Source organism: Microcaecilia unicolor, chromosome 4, assembly GCF_901765095.1.
Source record: "Microcaecilia unicolor chromosome 4, aMicUni1.1, whole genome shotgun sequence".
In the NCBI taxonomy this organism is placed as follows: Eukaryota; Metazoa; Chordata; class Amphibia; order Gymnophiona; family Siphonopidae; genus Microcaecilia; species Microcaecilia unicolor.
The window spans coordinates 98,480,483-98,493,531 of NC_044034.1; the positions used below are offsets into that span (position 1 = coordinate 98,480,483).

Below are 13,049 nucleotides of genomic sequence, written 5' to 3' on the forward strand. Positions count from 1 at the left end.
GAAGGTAAAATTATGTCTTACCTGATAATTTTCTTCCCTTTAACCGCAGCAGATGAATCAAGGATCCCTCCCTAGCTCAGCAGACTGTTTTAATTTTCTGCGCAGAGTAGATGGTTTTCCTTCCGGGTTCTTTTTTGCAGAGTTCAGACAGATATGGGAACATGGAAAGGATTCCGATTTGTGGAACAAGTGGATGTTGTTTCAAGTTTGTTGTTTGGTTCTCTATTTTTAATAGTGAGGATGGTTTCTTGTTGTTTGTTTTGGGTTCTTGCCTTGGTTACTGCTTACGAATGACATACAAACTGAGAAAGGGGCTGGCTGTCTGGCATCACTGCCTTCAGTTTGTTTATCTCTATCGCCACCTGCTGGTAGGCATACTTAACCCACCAGTTCTTGGATTCATCTGCTGCGGCTAAAGGAAAGAAAATTATCAGGTAAGACATAATTTTACCATAAAAAGTTCTGGATCCTCAGACGACCCATGAGTAAACAACTTCTTTAAACTCAAAAATGTTTATAAATTTTTTAATGTAATGTTCCTTTTTTCAGTCATTTTTTAAATCAAATTTTATAATCAAACTGATATTACTTATCTTCCTACATGTGCTAATTCAAGCTTCAATATAAGGAGGCCACCTCTCCCGACATGAATTAATGTTTCGGCAGTCATAAGAGATTTATGCTAAAAGACATATTTTCATTTTATCACATTAAGAGTAATTGACAGACTTAAAATCATTTACCATATTTATTTGCAAAATAAGCTAATAGCATACAGCAAAACTGTACATATATTATATACAAATAAGCTTATTGACACCTACACATTAGGTAACTAAGAGTTTAAACAAATACATAGGACTGGTGTAGCCAACCAATGTGGTTAAGCCATTGAGTCTGTAGAAAAGCCAGAAGTCCTTTTCTGTTGTGGTAGCCAAGACATGAATGCACTCCATCCAAACTGAAGTGTACAGGAAGTGCAAGTAAGAATTTTCATGCTTGTGCTGGATTAAAATTCTATCTGGTCCATAGGAATTAACGAAAAGAGAAATGTAATAATCTGTAAACTCCTCACATGCCCATCCTAATACTCTGGATTATCTGAAAGATGGCTGAAATATAAAAAAGAGAGGCTAGTCAAAACCTAGTAAGTACAATAACTACAATATTATAGTGTAGCACTATAAAACTTCAGAATATACATTATAATAGCAAACACTGAAATAAGAGGTGACGATCAATAGGTCTGTGCTAATGTTCAAGGGCACAGGGAGAGGGGAAGAAAGCCTGTTTATATTTGAAAAACATATTTTCTTATTCATGCTAGGCCAGTCCAGATAAGTGAGTTATGTCTCCCTGTCATCAGATGGTGCCAGAGAAAAACAGCTCAGAGCTAACTTCACTCCCCTTCCTTATAGGGAGCTGGTGGTGTCTTCAGCTCCTCAGTATTTCTCTAGCTCCAGCAGATAGTGCAGACATGTAACCTAGTGCAGCAATTTCAAGTAGGCCACTCCTGGGAAGTCTGTAGGTCTAGATTCCATGTGGAGCATAGACCAAGTCCAGGGGACAACGTAAGCAATAATGCTTTGGGCTGATTTCCCTTCCTCTTGCGAATAGACTAGAGGGCTAGGATTTGTGGAGTCTGATCTACAGAGCCCAGGGGTGGTAATTCCAGTAGTACTGGGTGCCTCATCCTGCCCCCCTCCTCCCGATCTTTGTAGGGGGGTTGTGGCTGTGGTGCCCACTGTCCTCTTCACCTACTCTTGTGAGAGGACTGGAGGTAGTTTCTCTGAATACCAGCTGATTAAAATATTTGGAAGAAGAAAAAAAAATAAGCCTTCGGTACAGCCTCTGCCCAGACTGCCACCTGGTTTCCTATGGTGCTGTGTTGGATTGGGGACTTAGGCAGTCTGAAGTGATCACACTCCCCCATTTGTTTCCCTCCACTTGTGAGTGGGTGATACACTGCAGGTAAATCATGGCAGCTCTGCATCTCAGCCAGAGCAGTTTTGCTTGGCCTTGCAGCAAGCAGACACCAGCTAGATAAATGCCATTCACTCTCCCTCCACCAGCTTCCAGTATGCCTGGAAATAAAGGGAGGTGACATGTTGCAGGTAAGTCATAGCAAATCAGCATGTTAGCAAGTGTATTTGACCTGGCTTGGAAGGAGGCAGGCAAGTAGGCCCCAGGTGGATAAGTGCAATATGTGGAGGATTAGCATCCAGTTTAAAGTGAAGCTGGAGAGGTTCCCTAGATTGAGCTGTGGCCCCTGCAGTGAATGTGGAGTACGACCTGGACAGCACTCCTGTATTGATGGTATCCACAGCCTTTTTATTGCTGCTCTGCATCAAAAATACATATGCACAAAATACCAGACCCTTCATCTCTCTGTTTCCGTCTGATATAGTCTGTGCAGCTCCAGTCCTCTACTATGTTAATATGTCATCAGATAATGCTACATGTGTGTCAGAGCTCCTCCTCCCAGCTAAGAAAGCAATGGATGGAACAGCCTGCAGAACTTTTTCTTTGCCCCTCTAAAAAAATTTCTTGGATGTCCTCCTTCAGCAGCACTTTCAGGTTCTAATTTGAGCCCTTCTTAGCCCTAATCTGTGTCCCTGCATAGAAAGAATCGCAGGTTGACCCTAGCAATGTTTGGGGTGCTACAACTTTACTTTGACTGGGGAAAGAGGAAGAGGATTATAGCCAGTTTAGCAGAGAGAGATTGCCTTCTCGGAAGGGGATAGTGTCTCACTGGGAAAAGTGTCTGAAAGAGAGAAGCTGGTGACCCTTATTTTCTAAGGCTTGATCTCCAGGTAGCTCTCCGGCCACGAGAGACTATAATCTGTAAGGGGATCATAGGCCCTCTTCCCCAAATGCTTTCTGATACATCCGATAGCTGGAGATGGGATCTCCTTAGACTGTAACAAATATTACAGAGGATTAAAGAGACATGGAGGGATATTTTTGATTTGACGTATAAGCAGAACTTTGATTCAAGTGGGGAATAAAGCCATTTTCAAAACAGAAAACATGTATCTTTTTGTTCCACAATGGCTATTTGCTAGATGCTTTTGTGCTCCCTGCGTTTATCTTTTTGGGCCATTAAAAAAAAAAAAAAAGTCCAAGTGAAAAACACACAAAATCAAGCAATTGGGCTGTAGAAGGAGCCAGCAGTAGACTGGCCCCCAGACATCCCAGGAGAGCACTGGGACACCCTAGGGCAGTGATGGCGAACCTTTCAGAGACCGAGTGCCCAAACAGCAACCCAAAATCTAATTACTCATCGCGAAGTGCTGGTACTCATTATGGGCGGGGTCACCACATATGACTCCACCCCTATGATAGCCACACCCCCTTACACCAGCCATGGCGCATATAAACAGACATCATTGAAAATATTATACTAGAATAGGAGAAAAAAACCAACATGATTTTCTTTCATTATAAATCATTTCTGTAAGTTATTACAGCTCCAGTATACCCAGTGCAAAATAAGACAGCAGATGTAAATTCTCAAATTGGACATATTCCAAACACTAAAATGAAAATAAAATGATTTTTTCTACCTTTGTTGTCTGGTGATTTTGTTTTTCTATCCATATTGGTCCTAGTCGCTGATTCTGCTGCTCTCTATCTGTTCTCTTAACTCCGTTTCCAGGGCTTCCTTTCCATTTATTTCTTTACTTTCCTCCTTCATTTCTTGCCCTCCATCCATGTCCAGCAACCCTCCTCTCCCCTCCAGCCACAAATGTCCAGCCACCCTCCTCTCCCCTCCAGTCGCCCATGTCCAGCCACCCTCCTCTCTCCCCTGCCCTCCCCTCCAGCCACCCTCCTCTCCCCCCTGCTCTCCCAGCGGCAGGCCTCCCTCCCACCCAGCACCAGGCCACCCAGCACCAAGCCTCCCTCCCTCCCACCCACCCAGCACCAGGCCACCCACCCAAGCCTCCCTCCCTCCCACCCAAGCACCCGGCCATGCACCCACCCAGCACTCCCACCCAAGCACCCTAGCCTCCCTCCCACCCAGCACCAGGCCATCCACCCACCCAGCACACCCACCCAAGCACCAGGCAGCCCTCCCTCCCAAGCACCAGGCAGGCCTTCCACGCACCCACCCAAGCACCAGGCAGGCCTCCCACCCCAGCACCAGGGCTCCCTCCCTCCCTCCGAACCCGAAGAAATTTAAAAGTCTTCCCTTGTCCGAATAGGCGGCGTCAGCATCAGCAGTAGCAGCAAAAAGCGTGCTGCTGGTTCGGCGGGTTTTCAGCCTTCAAGCTCTCTGGTCCCGCCCTCATTTCCTATTAGGGCAGGTCCAGAGAGCTTGAGAGACGGAAGGCTGAAGACGCTCCGAATCAGCAGCACGCTTTTCGCTGCTACTGCTGATGCTGACGCTGCCTACTTGGACAAGGGAAGACTTTTAAATTTCTTCGGGTTCGGAGGGAGGGATGGAGGCCGGGCGGGCTGGTGCCGGGTGGAAGGGAGGGAGGAAGGAATGCTTGACGCCGGGTGGGTGGGACGGCTGAAAGTCTCGGGTGAGGCAACCGGCGGCGCGCGTGCCCTAGGTTCGCCATCACTGCCCTAGGGGGTACTGCTGTGGACTTGATATAAATGTTCTTTGGTACACATCTCACCACTGCTCCCTTGTCTGCTGAGCGCCCCCAAACCCATTACCTCCAACTACACATCACTATAATACCCTTATGGGTGAAGGGGGTACCTATATGTGGGTACAGTAAGGTTTGGGTGAGTTTTGGAGTGCTCACAGTTTTCACCACAAGTGTAACAGTTAGGGGATATATGGGCCTGGGTCTACCTGTCTGCAGTGCACTGCACCCACCACTAGACTACGACAGGGACCTGCATGCTGCTCTAATTGCCCTGAGTATAACATCTGAGGCTGGCATAGAGGCTGGTAAGTAATATTTTTTTGGGGGGTGGGAGGGGGTCATTGACCACTGGGGGAGTAAGGGGAAGTCATCCCCTATTCCCTCCAGTGGTCATCTGGTCATTTAGGGCAGCATTTTGTAACTTATTAGTGGTAGCCTTTGCATTGTGTGTACGTTTACGTCACAGGCATAAAAAACCTCCACAGTTATAAATTCATTAAAACACCGTGCAGTTTTAATCTGTTCTGGTTACTCAGAAAATGGTGACTTTATCTTAAAAATACAAAGTGACTTAGACTTCATTCGCAAGTGCCTTCAATCCACACCTTCTGAGAGTTGAGCATGCAAGATAGTTATTTGGAACCTGGGCTTAGTCCTGAGGACTCAGTCTCCCCTTCCTCTTATGCCTTCCATGGTAGCAAGTTTTGGGACAGCTGGTCTTCTTGGATAATTTTAAAGGAACAGATATCTCTGTGTCCAATACTCTCCACCTTCTGAGGATAGTGTTTTGTTCTGGTGGAATCAGACTTTCTTCTGATGGTAAAAAAGCCAGCTGTCTGTCACCTTTGAGATGTTTGTAATTGCCCAGGTTCTTCTAAATTTTGGGATAGGTCTTTGGTCTACTGATGTGTCCTAATAAGGCACAGTGGTTTTTACAGCATAGATTCTAGGAGGAGTCAAGATGATCACTTTGGATCATACCAAGAATTAGCAAGTCCTAGAGGGCCACCTAGTTCACTCAGAGCACAAGAATCCTTGTAGGATAGTGCCCTTGCCTCCAGGTCTCAAATCACTATCCCTCACAGCATGGAAACTGAGCAGCATTTAGTTTCCATTCTAGGGCTCCCAACACATATTCAAGGGATATTAGTTGCTGCAAGAAAATCATCCAAGAGATGTAGCCTAATGGTTAGAGCAGCAGGCTAAGAACCAGGGGAGCCTGGTTGAAATCTTACTGCAGCTCCTTGTGATCTTGGACAAGTCACTTAACCCTTTATTCCTTAGCGTCCCTCCGGACCGGCCCAGAATGTGACTGATGGGTTGTGCACGCCTTCCAGCAGGTGGAGACTGAGAAAAAAACTGTGACTCTAGCCAGCCAATAAGAGCCCTTGCCAGTTAGAGAAAGATCCAGTAATCTCAGTCTCCAGCAGGTGGAAGGTGGTGAGTCCTTCAGTCTCATTCCTTTTTGTCTATTCTTTCTTGTTAATTCTTATTAATGTTATTTTCTGCTGAAAGGTTCAGGTTATTTCTGTGCATCTTAAAAAAAAAAAAACCTGCTTGGTAGGGGCCGTGGGGGCCTCTGTTTGCCCCGGGGGTGTCACACTCGGGTAGTCGAGTCCCTCCCCCCTGTTCCTCCCTGAAGTAAAAGCATTCTTTGCTAACTTCTGATGCTTTCCATAGCAGACTGTTGTCAGGAACAGTCTGACTGAAGTAAAAGCATTCTTTGGTAACTTCTGATGCTTTCCATAGCAGACTGTTGTCAGGAACAGTCTGACTGATGTGAGTTTTCCTCCAGATCTTAATTGTAAGAACTGTGGAGGCAGGGAGAGGCAGCTACTCAGTTAAAAAAAAAAAAAAAAGCCTCCCGGTCTGCTGCCTTGGCAGAGCCGTTTCTGGGCTGTAAAAACGAGCAGGGCAGCTCCGTAGCGATCAGCTGTTGGCTGATCAGCTGTTTTCTATTTTAATTGTTTTTCGCAATGTCGGGGAGCTCCGTGTCTGGGCAGCTGTGTGGGCCGATGTTCCTTCACCTGTACAACCAGTACCAGGCTGCTGGTATCGATGTTTTGGCAGCGCCATCGGAGGGGTGTCTGAGTTCGTTGTTTTACCGCCGGTCGCGTGAGTTCGTTGTTTTACCGCCGGTCGCGAATTCGTTGTTTTACCGCCGGTCGCGTCTTTTCTTCGGTGCCGATTTCGTTTTACCGCCGGTCGCGTCTTTTCTTCGGTGCCGATTTTGGCGGGAAACGCCGCCATTTTGAATCTGTTTATGTTGGAAAGGCTAAGAGCTGAACCTAGTGAGAGAGAGCTGCCTGTGGCAGAAAGCCTCATGCTTGTTGTTTAAAACGGGAGCTGCTAGCTGGGGCAGTTTTACCCTTCCTAAGCTTCTTATGTGGGACGCTTATGAGGCATATAATCAAGTGGGCAGCAGTGCTCAGGACCTTACAGGTTCAGCTCTGGGCATAGCACTCTCGGCATTAGGTGATTCAGCTTCTATTTTTGCCCTCTCTGGGAACTATGGCGAGATAACATCTCAGCAGGGTAGGCTAAGGTAATGTTTCTAGCTTCCTAACCAAAATATTTCTGATGTCCATTTGTTTTATGCTATGTCAGCCAACATTTGCTCTGAAGCATGTTTTGCATGGCATCCTCAGTTAATAAAATAAAAAAAAAAATAATAATAAATACATAAATAGAATAAATAAACAAAATGGTTTCTCACTGTTTTCAGCCATGTTTCCTTCTATTTTCTTCTCAATGCTGTGTCTAGGTTACTTTTATGGTGCTGAGGTACGCGAGGTCATGCAGCTTTACAGATTGGGCCAGTTAGGTTGTAGACTGACAGGGATTACCTGGTGGAGAGCAGTATATAATCAGCTTGTCTCAAGCTCATCTTTCCTATCCTCTCCCTCCCTCCCTCCCTACCTTTGCCACCTTGCCTGAGGGTGCGTAGGTCTGGAATAAGAAGCTCTTAATGTAGTTTTCAAATTTCAGTTTACAATTTTTCTTATGATTTTACTCCAATGCTGGACCATGTCCAGAAGGCAGCAGCAGCATTGATTAGGTATGAGTGGACTGCTGTTTTCTACCGGTATTCGTTTCTCCTCTCCGTCAAAACTAGACTGTTCAATTCAACCATGGGTAGAGCTTGTTGTCTCATTTGTCGGGGCACACTCATCCGATCAAGGCTGAATGAGACTATAAGAAAATCAGTGTTGTCATTCTGGGACAGGCCGAAGGTTTGTCACGCTCAGCGTCCCATCTCTAACAGTAGCCACCTCTGTTTCCAGGCTCTCCACTGATTCTCCACTGAATGGTCTTGGGTTGCCCAGTTTAGTGCAGATGTTCATCACCACTATCCAGTTTTAATCTCTTTGTATACTGTTTCCTTTGGGGTTATCCTCAACAGGTCACCTAGGTACTGTAATGTTGCAGTTACAGGAGTTATACCTAGTTTACAATTTTAGCATAAGTCTGCTGTTATGTGTCTTTCTGCTGTCTCACACATAACGGTTAGTTCTCCTGCTCTCAGCAATGAAGTGGTGCGGGTTCAGGCTCTCCTTGCTCGTAGCGCTCAATTTGTAACATTTCAAGAGAGGTGGGCCCAGATGAGAAGGATATGCATTCAGGTTTGTTCATCCTTTGTCAGATGTTTTCCTAGAATCTCGTTGCCGTTTCCGCATCACATGCCGGGGCCGTCAGAGCTACTCTCTGCAGATTTCTGCTCCTTTGAGCAATTTTCTCCTGTCCCTCAGGCAGATCAGTGGCAATTGATCGTTACTCCATTTACTTTCTGGTTTCAAGAAATACAGTTTTTTCCATCCAATTTTAGATTTCAAGGCACTCAGTCAAGTCCTTTAAGTGCTCTCCTTTATGGCTGTGCGGTCAGGGGAGTTTTCTGACTTCTCTCGATTTTACAGAAGCCTATTTTCACATTCCTATTCGTTCTGCACATCAACGTTTCCTTTGTTTTCTTTTGCAGTGCTAGTCCACCATTTTCAGTTTCAGCCTCTTCCCTTCGGGTTGGTATCTACTCTTCGTAAGTTTACCACAGTCAGGGTAGTTGTGGTAGAGGCTCTCACAATGAAGGGCATTTTAGTGCATCCTGATTTGGATGATTTGTTGATCCGGGCAAGGTCTTCCCACAAGTATCTTCAGTTGGCAGCTTGGGTGGTACCATGCTTGCAGGTCCTAGATTGGGTAGTTAATATGCAGAAGAGCAGTCTTCTGCCTTCTCTGTCAATTACGTATCTGCGGGTCAGGTTCGACACAAGCCACGGTCGCGTGTTCTTCCATCGTCTCGGGTCCTCAAGTTGCAGACTCAGATTTCGTCGCTTCGGGCAGATTTTACTCCGGTGGGATGTTCTCTACAACCTTGGGAACCAGTCCGGCAGTTATCAAGGTGGTGGCCCGGCCAGGACTCACAAGAGATCTCTTCAGACCTAATGGTTGTCGAGATGGTCATTTCAGAAGGTTTCGCTTCATCAAACTTTGCCTCTCTCACTCTAAGTGCAGACATGTTTATATTGGTGGTTTTGGGAGTCCAATTTGTTCGAAGGTATGCTTCTAGATCAGGCCAGATGGTCTGTAGTGATGACAGATGTTAGTTTCCTCGGCTGGGGAGCTCGCTGTCAGGGGCAGTTTCCTCAGGGTCTCTGGTCTCTTCAGAAGGCATTAGGGACCAGAGCAATTTCTTCTGGGGCTCCAGATGTGTTTTTCTTCTGAGAAGCCGAGCAGTTCCACTATGGTCAGGCAATGCCACAGTGGTCGCAATTTTCAATAGATCATAAGGTACGGGGAGTCTGCCGTTGCTGACGGCGCTCCTGCTTCATTGGGCGGAGGTCCATCTGATGGTTCTTTCAGCGGCTTAAGTAGCAGGGCTCCTAAATGTTCACGCAAACTTTCTCAGTTGTCTTCTGCTCCATTCGAGAGAGTGGTCGCTAAGCGAAGTTGCGTTTCGGCCGTTACTCGTTTGTTGGGGGTGCCCGGAATGCTTCGGTTTGCTTCTGCCAGCAATGCAAAACTTCCTTTGTTCTTCAGTCGTCAAAAGGCTCCCTTAGCGCAGGGAATGGACAATCTTCTACAATCCTGCTCAGCCGGTCTACGGTATGCTTCTCATATGTTGCTTTCATCAGAAGGTAGAGACGCACAGGGGAAGTCTGGTTTTCGTGGTACCGGATTGGCCTCAGAGGACGTGGTGCGCAGATCTTCGACGTTGTTGGGATGGCTTTTTCTTTAGACTTCCGGTCCAGCGAGTTCTCTGGTCGCAGAGTCCTGTCTTGCATCCGGAGTCGGATCGATTCTGTCTTATGACCTGCATCTTGTTAGTGCTATCCTGGTTAAGTAAGGTTATTCTGCTCAGGTCCTTGCGTTTATGCTTTGCTCTTGTCAACGTTCTACGTCATTGATGGAGATGCGCACTTGGAGGATATTGGAGTACAGAGGTAAAGGCTTTGGGCCTATCGCTTTTCTGTGCTTCGGTTTTGCATCTTTTGTTTTTTTCGCAGCAGGGCTGTGATATAGGCCTTCTTTTGGTTTCTCTTAAGGTGCAGTTTCCGGTTTTGTTACAGTTCCGTGGTCGTATCCGAAGGAGGTCTCTAGCTAGTCTTCCGGATGGGGTCCGTTTTATGAGGACGGTTATTGTCCTTTGCCCTTCCTCACAAATTTCTTTTCCTCGTTGGGGTCTGACTTTTTGTGTTTAAGGTTCTTACAAAGACCCCCTTGGAGCTTTTGTTATCCTCTACTTTGGCGGACTTGTCTCTGAAGACAGTATTTTTGGTGGCTGTTGTTTCGGCTAGACGAGTTTCGCAGTTGCAGGCGCTGTCGTGTAGTTCTCCGTTTTTAGAGTTCTGGTCCGATTGGCTAGTGTTACGAACCGTCCCTTTCTTTCTTCCTAAGGTAGTGTCTCGGTGTTTTATATTTCTGAGCCGCTGCTATTGCCTGTCTTCGGTTCGCTTTCTGGTTCAGAAGAGCAGTGGTTTTTGAAGTATTTGGATGTCAAGCGGTGTTGTAGCACAATATTAGGTCTACTGATGACATCCGGTGATCTGATTGTTTCTTTTTTCTAACCACTACAGTTTAGACGTTCTCAGTCGTCATCAAGTTGTTTAGAGAACGCGTTTTATTGGCGGGGCTTCTAGGGTCCCATCCCATATTTTCACTGCTTTGTTACTTCCCATCAGTCACATTCTGGGCCGGTCCGGAGGGACGCTAAGGAAGGGTAAATTAGACCTTACCTGCTAATTTGCTTTCCTTTAGTCCCTCCGGACCGGCCCAGATCCCTCCCTTCAGATATCGGTGTTTGTTCGGAGCTGTGTTGTTAGTTTCTTGATCTATATAGTTTAAAAAAAAAAAAAGAGAATTTTCTGAAAGGTCCGGTATGAAGGACCATGATATGTTTGAAGGCATGCACCCGTTGTTGGCAATGTGCCGGTGGCTGCTCAGGTTTTTGGATGCACAGTTTCTGTATTTCTTCTATGACTTTTCTTCTGCTTTGGTACTTTATTACTGGATCTTTCTCTAACTGGCAAGGGCTCTTATTGGCTGGCTAGAGTCACAGTTTTTTTCTCAGTCTCCACCTGCTGGAAGGCGTGCACAACCCATCAGTCACATTCTGGGCCGGTCCGGAGGGACTAAAGGAAAGCAAATTAGCAGGTAAGGTCTAATTTACCCTTGCCTCAGGTGCAAACTTAGATTGTGAGCCCTCCAGGGACAGAAAAATACCTACTGTACACCACTTTGATAGCCTTTAGGCTTACAAGCAGTATATAAGAAATAAAACTGCACTCCTTCTTTAAGGGCTTCTTTTACAAAGCTGCACTAGCGATTCCCGCACAGCAAATAAGAGGAAGCCCACCAGGAATCAGTAGCGCAGCTTTGCAAAAGAGACCCTAAGTGCCATAGCATGGGTATAGAATTTCAAAACCTTAGAGAGCTATCATGGCTTCTCTCCCCCCCCCCCCCCCCCCAAAAAAAAAAAAAAAAAAAAAGCTTGGTAGAGCTTGGGTACATCCGACTAATCTGGCCTGGCCTAGATGATAAAGGGAAAATTTGGACTTATCTATTCATTTCCTTTCCTTAAATCCTGGTTAGACTAGTCTAGAACCTCTCCATGAAAACCACGGCAGCCAAGGATTCTCAATCTGACAAATTCAGAAAGCTAACACTGATGTTGCAGCCCATTTTGGTGTATGGAATTCTCATTGCTAGTAATAGTGACCATAAAATGATGAAATTGGCTGTACCAGATTTGGCTTTGGGGGTGAATTGCCTTCAGCTTTGATACAGGATAAAGAGGAGCTGAAGTTGGTATTAGCCCTCTATTAGTGGAGCAAAGTCAGTTCTGAGTTGTTTTTCCTATGGCTCCATCTGCTGGCAGGGGGACAAAACCCATTTGAATGGACTGGTCTGGCAGTATTCAAGGAAAGGAAATTAAGAGTTAAGTTCAAACTTCCCCTTATGCTTTAAGGTATTTAATAAACATAGAACATCTGTATGTAAGCAACTGTATTTCCAAATAATTAAATCCACCAGTTTTACAGATCTACTTTCAGAAGTATTCACTAATTTTGACATTGCTGCTTTCAATAACCCTTTTGAAAGTAAAATAGGTCAACAGCATGGAGAAAATTTTTCCACATATAAATAATTAGTCTTATTTGTATAACTTAGATCTGATAGTCTAAGGGTTTCCAATAAAACACAGATGTCTGAAATCTAAAATTTTTTATAATCTCTATACAATGAAATTGTGCTGAAATTTCATATTCAAACTGGAGAGCTGCACAAGAATGGGGTTAGCGGGAATCCCGTGGTTCCCTCAGGACTTCTGCAGGGATCCCCTCCAGGTCCACGGGACTCCCGCAGGGATAGACACAGGTTCTATGGGGTTCCCTTAGGTTGTGTTTCAACAAAGAAGTATCTCTCTGTATTTGAGGCTTTTCCTCCATTGAATTACCACAGTAGTTATTACATAGAGTATAAGTACTTAGGATTGGTTTGTTTAACATTGAGATACTCTATCAGCTCTAACCAATATATTTAGAGTTCCCACGGTAGTGCCAGGCCAGCCTACCTATCCTTTCCATGTGCCAGGGGACTGGTGGGGATGGAGGCGATTACTTGCAGGGATGGGTAGGGATGGAGGAGATTCCAGTGAGAATGGGCGAAAATGGGTGAAATTTCTGTCACCGTGCAATTCTCTAATTCAAATCTACCAAAAAAAACTTTGCTGTAGGCTAAATAGCATGATATGAAGGCAAGAGTGAAACATATAATGGAAAGGGAAAAGACTTATTCATTTAATGTTTTAAGTGCCACTCAGTATTTCTCTGACAAAAAAAAAATGAGTTACATTTTTAATATGAGACAAACTCATGTTTCTGTCTATTTTGATTTTTTGGTTCCTTACTCTGACGTCAAAAGAAAGTGAGTCTAAAACATTATAGTCTA

General features: G+C 45.3%; 1 protein-coding gene across 1 annotated transcript in view; it reads right to left on the reverse strand.

Annotated features, from left to right (window-relative positions):
* Positions 1-817: 817 nt before the first annotated feature.
* SERP2 (stress associated endoplasmic reticulum protein family member 2) overlaps positions 818-13,049 on the reverse strand; it is a 39,009-nt gene continuing 26,777 nt past the window's right edge. Inside the window, exon 3 of the mRNA XM_030199421.1 lies at positions 818-1,112. Coding sequence (XP_030055281.1) covers positions 1,072-1,112 — 41 coding nt within the window. The 3' untranslated portion in view covers positions 818-1,071. The remainder of the gene's footprint in view (positions 1,113-13,049) is intronic.